Genomic DNA, 11,387 nt, shown 5'->3' with positions numbered 1-11,387 from the left:
TCAATGCCTACCCCATGTAAAAGAGCTTGATATTCTTTTAATATGATTACATGGTAAAAACATGATATGATGGACCCATACTTCATACAAAATTGCAATTTCCCAAAATGTTGCAAACTCATCACTTGTTAAGGAATACTATATCAAAATTCAATCAGATTACATGTAATTTCAAGGCATTTTACATCAGCATTAACAACATCCTTACGCATATGATGTAAGCCTAAAGTTTTGCCAAAAGAAGAGCATTTTCTCAGACTTACAAATGCATGCAATTTCACTGAAAAGATAAAAGTTCATTGCCATTAGCGATAACAGTATAGAACAAACAAAAAAAAAAAAAAAAAGACAATAATTTAAAGGATTTGCACACTACAGTAAAGAATTGAATTCCATAGAAAAGAGAAAGCAAAAGCTAAAAAGAAAAGCTTTATTAAGAAGTAGATCCATTCATTGACTGATTAAAGTGAAGAACATGGTGAATACCTTCATGAACCCTGGGTTGAGTTGGTCTGTGGTAAAACTATTGTGACAGGATAAGAACCCATATGGGTTTCAGAAGAACTTGGGTATTTGCCCTTCTTAGACCATTGCCATATCTTAGAAACAGAGAAGCTTTCACCTTTACTTCTAATGTTAATCTTCTTCCCCTCAACATCAACATCATTTGAGGAATTCTCGTTTTGTCCAATTCTTCCTTTCAACAGCCTTAAACTAGTACTACCACCGCCTCTAGTGGGGTATAAGGCCACTTGCAATTCTGAATCAGCAACCACATATTGGTATGATCCCATTGAGAAACATCTCCTGGCATCCAAATTACTACTACTACAACTACTCTCTCCCTCTCCCTCTCCCTCTCCCTCTCCCTCTCCATCTCTCTTCTCTACTCCACCTCCAACATTTGAGCTTCTAAACTTTCCAAGCCTAACAGAAAACACCCTTTTTTCACTAATAATTTCATTTTCTGCTGGTTTTGAGCCAAGAGAAACTCCACTTCCTACATTCCCTGAGCACCCATCTTCTTCCCTTGGATATTCAAAGTCAAAATCTAGGTTTTCAATGCCAAGACCAGGTGTGTATAGGTTCCCTCTACAAAGAGGGCAAGTTGAGTTGGACAATAACCATGTGTCTATACAATCAATGTGAAAAGCATGACTACACATGGGAAGTAGTCTCAACTTGTCTTGTTCTGAGAATTCACAGAGACAAACAGGACAATCAAACGGCTCTTTTAGACCCATTATTTCTTTATAAAGGAACACAGGGAGAGCATCTATAAACGCTTGATCTAGACCCGAATCATGAAGATGAAAGAGTTGTTGAAGCTGCCTCTGGAAAGCCTCAGAGCCAGACATTTCTGGGTATCTGTTGGATTCAGATACTGATGAAGATCTATTTTTTATAAGAAATCTAATAAGCAATTGAAGAACACCAGATATGAAGAATATAACCGCTAGAATAACTATGATAAAAAGAATAGCAGGGCTTATTTTATTACCAGATGACGTTGATGGGGCTGATTGTTTTTGGTAATCACTATTATAAGGCAGTGAAGAGGATGGAGATGATGGAGAGGAAAGCATAGAGTGAGAATGTTGTGTCATTAGACTATCTTTCAGCTTTATTTGGGATTGAATCCAAGACATTTCAGCAACTAAGCATCATCAAAAGACCATCTTTTCCTCTTAACTTTCTCGGATCAAACACTTCATCATTATGTGTAATCTCAAGAAACCTTTTTTTTTTTTCTTTTTTCCTTCCTTTGAGATCAAACCCAACTCATTTAATATAGGGAACAAGCAATAGACACATTATTCTTGTACTTACAACAAACCCAGTTCATTCAAGTCAACAATGTGAAGGAAAAAAAATACAATCTTGACCATCAAGATTCACCATCGAGACTTTTCAGAACAAGATTTAGTACCTCACTTTGACTGACATGAAACCCCAAGTCATTGGTGTAGAAGGAAAACTAGCAGAGCAGGGAAGCCTTGAAGACTTTTCAGAGATGTGAAAGATTGCAGTTTACCTACCAGAGAACTTGAGAAGTCTGCCATTAATGGAGCCCATAGTACATTTGGACGAGTCTGGTGACTGGGGCAGTGAATTAAAGAAAACCCTAAACAAAAGAGCAGTAAAGAGTAGCAGTTTCTTTAAAGTGTTTTATATGTTGGGCAAAAGGAAGGTTGTGTAGAGAGTTCTGGGAATAAGGGTGGTAGGTTAGTAGCTACCAAAAAGCGAGTTCTGAGGAGCCAAAAAGAAGCGCTGCTGGGTGATTGATTGATAAGATGATTTAAAATTATTTATAAATAAATTTGAAACAGGAGATTGAGTCTTAGATTTGCCCGTGAGTTGTTGAATAGTTTACAAGTGTAAGTGTTTGAAGACAGAAAGAAAGAGACCGTACAACAAACATTGTATTTGTCATTCACTGCTGCTCTGGTTGGGAGTTGGGCTTGGGACATTATAGCAATGCAATAAATAAAAAAAATAATAATTGTTGTGGATTTGGATAATTTACCAAACTTAATAACATGGTCCATGGACTAGTGACAGCCCATGCTGAAACTCCGTTAACTGTTACCAAAATTGGTCATATTCCTTCAGTCTATTAAGGAGAAAGGAAGTGAGTTTTTGCGCACTGTCCTCCGTCTATTATATATATATATTTTTAAAAAAATCTCTTTAATTAGATTTTTTTTATTTTCACATGTTTTCCCTACACTACTCTTCCTAATTACAAGTTTTATTAGGTGTTTTTTTTTTTGTACCCCTATTTCCCGATTTCAAATTTAAAACTTACTTTTTTTTTCTTTTTCAGATTTAGATTTATCTCGTTGTGTGATTATTTTCTCTATAACTTTTGTAATATATTTTCATCAAAACAAAAAAAATATTTGAAAAAAAAAATGTTTCAATGATTTTAAAATTAAAAGTTGGGAGTTTATGTAAGAATTAAATATTAAAAATTAAAATAAAATGGAGTGTGAGTGTATTTAGAAACCATTATGTCATTATTAGAGCTGGGCATTTGGGACCGGGGCCAAAAGCCCAGCTCCAAAACCTGGTCCTAGAGAGGACTGGACCTAGGAGGCCTGGTCCCATAAGGAGGAGGGCCCGGGCCTGGGACCAAATTTTTTTGTATTTTTTTAATATAGTCCCCTATCAAATTACATAAAACCTCCTGTTAATTTTAAAATAAATATAAATTACGATGGCTAAAATGAGATTTTACAAAATTTATAAAAAGAAAAATCTTCCTGGTCTAAAAATTTTATAAATTTTATAAATTTTACCCCTATAAAATACTAAAAACCCCCTATAAAATTTCGTTTTGCCCCCAAAATATAAAAAAAATTGAGGGGGGAAAAAAATTATCCAAGCCCCATGGGACCGGTCCTAGGACCGATCATGGGCCCATGGGACCAGAGGCCTGGTCGGGGTCCTAGTTTTTTTCATGGGCTTAGGACCGATTCTAGGCCCATGAGTGACTGGTCCCATTTGGGACCAGTCCCAAACGGGCCCAGGCTTGGGCCCGCAAGGGACCGGTCCCTGCCCACCTCTAGTCATTATATATAAATAAGTGGGGATATTAATCAATTTGATCGGGCTTGGGCCCGCAAGGGACCGATCCCTACCCACCTCTAGTCATTATATATAAATAAGTGGGGATATTAATCAATTTGATCGGCAATATCACTTCCCTAATAAGAAAATTGGAATAATATTGATATAAAACATGAAAAAAAATCTAATTTGGGTATGAATGGTAAAGTTCGTGTTAATGTTTCTTGGCCTTCAAATCAATCAATGGGATACTTCTACCTCCCCTTACATATTTAATCACTTGGACCTAAATAACCAAAAAAATAAAAATAAATAAATAAATCTTTTTTGCAACTAAAATTTGCTAACTTGACCCAAAAAAATAAAAATAAATTTGTCTACCTTAAATTAAATTAGTTCCAGGTTTGTTATTATAACAGTTATTTAAGGTCTTTTCATTTTAGTAGTTTAAATTTTAGGGTATCAACCTTACTAGAAATGTTAAATTGATCGAATTGGTTGACATGGTAGAAAATTATATGGCAACGTATGCATGTATCAAATAACTTAGTTTATTTTATTTTATTTTATTTTTTTTAAGCAATGTAACTGTTGAAGAATGAAACCATTAAACGATGCTGCATGACTTAATCCCATGCTCTGACGTTTTGGGTGCTACTCTTTTTAAATCCTGGCCATCATTTTGCATCAGATCCAACGACTACCTCTTCCCCTTTTGGTCAATGTATAAAAGCTAAACATTCCACTGGTTTATGAACAAATTTTCTTACTCTCTTCTTCGGGTATTATTTGCTCTCTGCTAGGGTTCTTATTAAGCACTCAAATTTGTGTAATTCTTGGGCGATCTGGTGACTCATGTTGTAAAGGTTGTGTTTCCTTTTGGTTAAGTGGAGTGAGTTAGATTTCTCTTAGGATTTAAAAAGGTTATCGTGAGTGAGTGTATGTTTACCAATTGAGAGAGCTTTGAGAGTTCTTGTGAGTTTGTAATATGTAAAAACATTCTTGATACATAGTGCAGCGGGCCTCAGTGTTCTGGAGCTCAACGTAGATGTAGCTTATTCAAATCTTGAACAAGTGAACCACGGTAATTTTTTGTGTCTGTGATTCTTCTTTGTTCTTGTGTTTGTGATTGAATTGGTAGTAGGTTGAGTGTGAATTTGGTCTCAAATCGTAATAGTGGTATCAGAGCTTTTGGTTCTAAGGTTTGTCGATTTCTAGGGTTTCTAATTTTGGGAAATTCTTGATCCTAGAATTTGTTAAAATTGGGGGGTTTCTTGTTTTAATGGTTCTTTGAGAGTCAAGGGTTCTAGAAATCGTCAATTCGATTCTTGATTTGGGAAATTTTTGATTATACGGTTTGTTAAATTGGGGGCTTCTTGATTTAATGAATCCTAGGTAATCTAGGGTTTTGATAATCATCAATTAGTTTGTCAACTAACGAGAATTAAAAATCAATTCCAATTTCTTGGTTTCAATCAAAAATTCACACAATGACTACTACCACTTGCATGGAAATTACCTAGTATGATGGGAAAATTGATTTCAACAACTGGAAAAAGAAGATGAAGGCTCTCTTGTCTCACAATAAGGTGGGAATTGCGATGGAGAAAGATTCCACAAAGTGGCCAGAGAAGAAGCTGAAAAAGAAGGTTGAGATTGATGAGAAGGCGTATAATCTCATCATCCTGAACCTATCAGACAACGTTCTAAAAAAGGTAGATGGCCTGGAAAATCCAATCGCCTTGTGGGGTAAACTCGAAACTTTATTTGCATTATAGTTTACCCCTAACTTAGCTTTTTTAAAGGGTTCTTTGTTTGCATATAAAATGGATGTCTCTAAATCTTTAGATGATAATCTAGATGAGTTCCTGAAAATGACACTAATTCTTAAAGGCACTGACCAAGAATTAGGAGACTCTAGCTTGACGATGATCCTGTTAAATTCCTTGCCTTAGGACTATTTAGTTGTTAAAAATGCATTGCAGTATAGTGGGACTATCCCTAGTGTTAATCTGATTGTGGCTGGATTGAAATCTAAGGAGTTAGAACTAAAAAATCAGAAACGAAATGGCAATTACCTGTTTGTGAAAGGTAGGACTGATGCTGGTCAGTTATGAAAAGAGGCAGGAAGAGTGTTTTAGCATAATCCAGGGTTTAAGAATAAAAAGAAGGGTAAAGGTAACAGTAAGCCTAATTCAGAAACTAGGAAATGCTTTCACTGTAATAAAACTAGGCATCTTAAAAAGAATTGCTATGATTGGATTAAGAAACAGAAGCAGACTAATACTGAAAGCAATTTAGCATGCACTAGTAATAACATTGAGCTTGCAGAAGCTCTTACTGTTTCAAACTCTATTAATGCTAAAGAGTGGGTCTTAGACTCAGGGTGCTCTTTCCACATGAGTCTAAATAGGGACTGGTTTCAAGACCTTAAACATGATGAGAATGAAATTGTTTTTATGGGTAATAATCACTCGTGTAAGGTCTAGGGAGTTGGTAGCATTGCCATCAAGCTGAATGATGGCAAAGTAGTCAGACCAACCAAAGTAAGATACATAGCTGAACTAAAACGTAACCTGATATCTTCAGGGACACTTGATGAGGCTAGATGCTGTTATAAGGCTCAAAATGGTTGTATAGTAGTGTACAAGAATAATCATGTATTGCTTAAAGGGATTAAGAAAAATGGGCTATACATACTGTATGGGCATTACTATGATAACGCTTTTAATACTGCTCCGTTTGCTACTAACATGTCTACTGCAGAAAAATGGCACTTGAGGATGGGCCACATAGGCTAGAAAGGTATGAATATTCTCAAACAACAGGGTTTTTTTGGGAATGATACAATCACTGACCTGGAATTTTGTGAAACATGCGTGTTGGGTAAACAACATAGGATGAGTTTCCCAAAAGGAACTCATCAGGCCACTAGGTTTCTAGAATACCTATATACAGATCTGTGGGGTCTTTAGAGGGTTAGGTTTCATGGTGGGAACTCATACTTCCTGTCCATTGTAGATGATTTCAGTAGTAAGGTATGTGTATACCTCATAAGGTCCAAGGATGAAGCCTTTACCAAGTTTAAAGGCTGGAAAATTCTGGTGGAAAACCAGAGTGAAAATAGAGTTAAAGCCCTTAGGACTGATAATGGTTTAGAGTTTTGTAACTCTAAATTTGATACTTATTGTAGTGACCTAGGGATCCTAAGGCATAGGATAGTTAGGAGAACCCCTCAGCAAAATGGGGTTACGAAGAGAATGAATAGAACATTGTTAGAAAATGTTAGGTGTCCCCTATTCCCCTTGGGGTTGCTTAAAACCTTTCAGGGAGAAGCCCTAACTGCTACTGCCTACCTTATAAATAAGAGCCTGTAACGTCCCATTTGAGGTACATGGTTAAGAGTCACTGTATGGCTTAAATGTTTATTGATTCAGCTCCAATTAAGCTTATATGTTGTTAATATTGTTTGGTTGGCCCTTGGTTGAATGGATGTATTGGTTAGGTTGAGTGGTTGCCCTAAAAATTATGAAGACTTGGTGAAACTTTGTCTTACAGGCTTCGCCGGGGCGAAAAAGAATCTTCGCCGCAGCGAAGAGGTGCTGCAGCCACGGAGTAGCTGCTGGAGTGTTTCGCCGCGGCGACGTAATTGTATTCGCCGTGGCGACGGGTTGGCTGAAAAGTTTTATTAAGTTTTAGATATTTTTCCCCTAAGGACAATTTGACCATTCTACCCCTAATTAGCAGGAAAAGTGGGGAGTAAAATGTAAGAAAATTTCATGGAGAATATGTTACTATGGGGGTGTGATTGTAAGGAATCAAAGGATATGGATGAAATTTTCAAGAAAGAGTAAGGGCACTATGGGAATGCTTGTGTATAAGTTGAGCTAAAAAGGGTTAAGTGTAAAGAACCCTTCATTTCATCCATTTCCACCGCCTCTTCCATTCTCTATTTCCTCTCAAATTTCCTTCAATCTTCCAAGGATTTCTAAGCACTTTTTGGGTAGTTTTTAGTAGAGTTTTAATCTAAAGCATCATAAGGTAAGGATTCTTGCTTTAGATGAGAGTTTTATTATGTTTTGGTTAAAGTCTTATGTTGTGGTTGTTATTTGAAGCTGTAGAGAGAAATCAAGCTACCAAAGGAAAGGAGAAGTGTTAAAGAAGCTATTTCCTCACAAGGTAAGTAAATCCTACCCAAGTTGAGATTTAAGAACTCCTTTGAGTGGAGATTTATGTATGAATGTGTAATTATTATGCTTGTTGAGATGAGATGGATGTTAGTTATACTTGTTGTAGTATACACTTAAATATGAGAAGTGTTGAGATTGTATGATGTTGGGTTGAGTTTGGTTAGAGTTGAAGGAAGTTTTGAGCAAACTTTATAGAAGTGTTTTCCTTTGACAGGGATTTAGAGTGTATAAGGGAGTTTTTCTCCCATTTTGGATGATTAAAAAGAAAAGAGAAGTTATTATTAAAGTAGAGTTTTATATGCACATAAGTTGTATGATGAAATGCTTAAGAGAAGCATGAGTAAGAGTAGAAAGCCTTAATTTTTGCTACATGGCATAATTGCATCTCATAAGTGCATTAATGAGCATGAGTCAACCATATGTATTAAATATGCATTAATTATGCATTAGAGAAAGAGAGTAGAGAAAGAGTAGAGAAATTGAGTTTGAGCTACTCTAAGAGTAGAGAGAAAGAGAGAATGAGCACTAGAGAATAAAGAGAGAGTAGTGCTAGACAAGAGAATAGAGTAGGTTGTGCGATGGGGAACCTGTGAGTATGGGTAGAGTATTTCCGCATGTACGCTGCATTGAGAGAGCGGCATGAGCATAAGAGAGAGAAGTGGTGTAGCCCGTGAGAGTGCATGCGGATGAGGGCTATACCCGAGTTTACCCAAGAGAGAAAATTTATACACTCACATGGCCAAGGGTTCCAAATCCATGCATAACCGAGTCCGATCGGCTAGAATGAGTAAAAGTCACGGAGAGTGGGAGTGAACCCCAGCCGTGCCTCTGGTCAGATGGGGTTGTGACTTACTAGAGAGAGTTAGTAGAAAAGAGATTTAAGAAAGAGAAACAGAGAGAAAGAAACCGAAAGAGAAAGCAAAGAGAGTAACGAGAATTGTAAGGAAAGAATTGAGTAGAAAGAGTTACGGGGATAGATGAGTAGAGAATTTACTTACTGAGCATTGTTTTGTGCTCACCCCGTTGTTTCCTATGTTTTTGCAGGAACTAGGTAAGGACACAGTCGGATGGACGTCGGCAATCGAGGGGAAATGGCTACACTGTCCATCTTATTTTTGATAGTTTTGTACATGAGACGAGTTTTGTATAGAGAATGTATATATTTAATAAAAGAAAAAAATTTGGGCCCAATGTGTTATGTTACTTTACATGTATTTTTACTATGCATATTTTATGAGTATTTGAGTAGAATGGAGTCATTATAGAGCCCCTCTAGTGTTGTAGAATTCCAATGTCTTGAAGAGAGATGGTCTAGTAGGAAGCCTAGTCTCAACAAGGTCTCTTAGATGTGTGTTTCTAGGATACCAAGAAGGGACAAAAAGGTATAGGCTTTGTGAAAGAGAGGCTCAAGGGGTAAAGGCCATAATTAGTAGGGATGTTGTCTTTAATGAATGTGTTTTTCCTTGTAAATCTTCTAACTCCATTGCAAGTACCTCTAATAGTGAGAATGAAAATCTAAACCAAAATGATACCACTCAAATTGAGGTGGAGCCAACAATGTACCAAACTGACCTGACCAATTCTGATGAAGAAGTGAGTCTGTAGAGCTACCACAACCTGCGAATATCACTCAACGCATTGAAGATAAAATAATTGAGCCTGAAGGAGAGCCTCAATAAGCTGATCTTGCTAAGTATTAGCATGCAAGGGACAGGATCAGGTGTGAGATCAGACCCCTTACAAGATACAACCATGCAGACCTGATTTACACGACATTAGTGGTGTTAGAGTAAGTGCCCTAAAGCCAATCCAATTGTGTAAATTAACTCTTTGTAGTCATGTTTTATTATCAATAAAAGACATTTATCTATACCATATGATCTGATTATATTCGTATAAGAAAATAGTATATATCCTTAGGATGGTAGAATTGTGAAGAGGGCATCTAGTGTTTAAAATCTCGATAGTGAGAACCCTATGAGCACATATGGTGGCCATTCAAGAAACGTCTATAGTCCCAGTATTATCTTGACCTAGGGCACAGATAATACAGTAAGACTATCATAGTGTTGGACGACCTTGTCGAAAGGCAGTGATAGATCTTACTTGTTAAGGTTGTTTGGTGACAACCTAGTGTAACACATGGGTGCTTGTTATAGGCAAGTTTCCCGGACCGATCCACCAGAGGATTCCATATGGATGGTAACCCCAGTGTCTATGGAATAAATCCTCTAATGAATGGTGGTGCATGTGATCCGTAGACTTGAGATCACCGGAGCGCCTAGTACACCGATTGGTGTAGTTTGACACTAGCCCAACGTAGTTTTATTTAGGGCTATCAATATAATAGTGATTGGCTACATAGAGGAGTGTCAGAGGATTCATCACTCTTGGGTACGGGAGAAATTATCTCACTAAATAATTTAGTAGATGGCAATGACATTAAATCTGTGGCCATAGTGGGATTGAGTTGTAGTTCAATCCAATCTATTCCGGTCGTTGGTCCAATAACCGAATACCAAGTTATCAAGGATATCCAGGGTTGACACTACTTCTATGCCTCGGCCTTGATAAGATAATAGATGATGAAATGATTGAATTGCACGGTAACCAAATCGTTGATAAGTAGTGGTTTCGTTGAATTCAAATTTATCGGGTGGCCATGATGCTTGGCTGGAGGCTAATCTTGGTCTGTGTCATGTGGGACCATTGATTGATTGTCAATTGCGATCCTATTCACTATTGATATGATAAGGAGGCTTCGGGTCGCACACATAGATGACAGAGTAAGAACATAATTCGTGAGAGGGGTATTTTCGTCATTTATGATGAAAGGACATTTTGGTAATCTTACAATGCAATTAAATTTGTTGAGGTTGTTGCCTAAATTTAATTTTATATGGAAATTAAATTAGTGAGATTATGTGTATATATATATATATTATTATATTTTTTTTTTTTTGAATTCAAATATAAAGGATATTATCTAATATTAATATTAATAATATGAAATTCAAATTTGGTTTTTAAATTTGAATTGAATTGAATTTAAATATAATAGATATTATCTGATATTAATATTGATAATATGAAATTCAAATTTTGGTTTTTAAATTTGAATTAGAAATGCCATGTTTGGTAGCAAGGGGAATCTATTCCAAATTGGAATAAGTTGTTTGCTATTCCAAGTCGGAATATGATTTAAGTGTGCACTATTTAAGTGCAATTAAAAATTAAATCATTGAATGATTGAGTTGCAAAATTTGAAACCCTAGCCACCCTTCTCTCTCTCTCTCTCTCAAAAATGCCACCACCTTTTATGAGGAAAAGAATTTTTCTTTCCAAGCAAAATTCTGTTGTGATTTTTTCTTGTAGGTGAGTGATCTTCCTAGCCTAGAAGTCTTTTATCGATGGTAGTCCTGTCTTCGTGTGGATACCAGGAGTGCACTTGTATTTTGAAGTGGTTTGCGAATCCAACATCAAATTGAAGGAGCCTCCAACGCTGGTATGAAACTCATTTTCTTTTGATTTGATTTTATGCAAAATAATGCAATTGGTGTAAGGATCATGGGTTAAAGGTTAGCGGATCTTCAAACATCTTTTCAATTTTCATTGCGTTTTATA

At 36.4% G+C, this 11,387-nt stretch overlaps 1 protein-coding gene across 1 annotated transcript; it reads right to left on the bottom strand.

The window, feature by feature from the left end:
* Positions 1-340: 340 nt before the first annotated feature.
* Positions 341-2,349, bottom strand: LOC116107024 (RING-H2 finger protein ATL47-like). The gene has a single exon (XM_031393329.1). It carries the CDS (start codon positions 1,647-1,649, stop codon positions 489-491), a length of 1,161 nt encoding a protein of 386 aa, XP_031249189.1. The 5' UTR covers positions 1,650-2,349; the 3' UTR covers positions 341-488.
* Between the last annotated feature and the right edge of the window lie 9,038 nt (positions 2,350-11,387).

Source organism: Pistacia vera, unplaced genomic scaffold, assembly GCF_008641045.1.
Source record: "Pistacia vera cultivar Batoury unplaced genomic scaffold, PisVer_v2 Contig526, whole genome shotgun sequence".
Taxonomy (NCBI): domain Eukaryota; kingdom Viridiplantae; phylum Streptophyta; class Magnoliopsida; order Sapindales; family Anacardiaceae; genus Pistacia; species Pistacia vera.
Note: the sequence above shows the minus strand (reverse complement) of the source record. Positions and strands in the feature narration are given on the sequence as shown.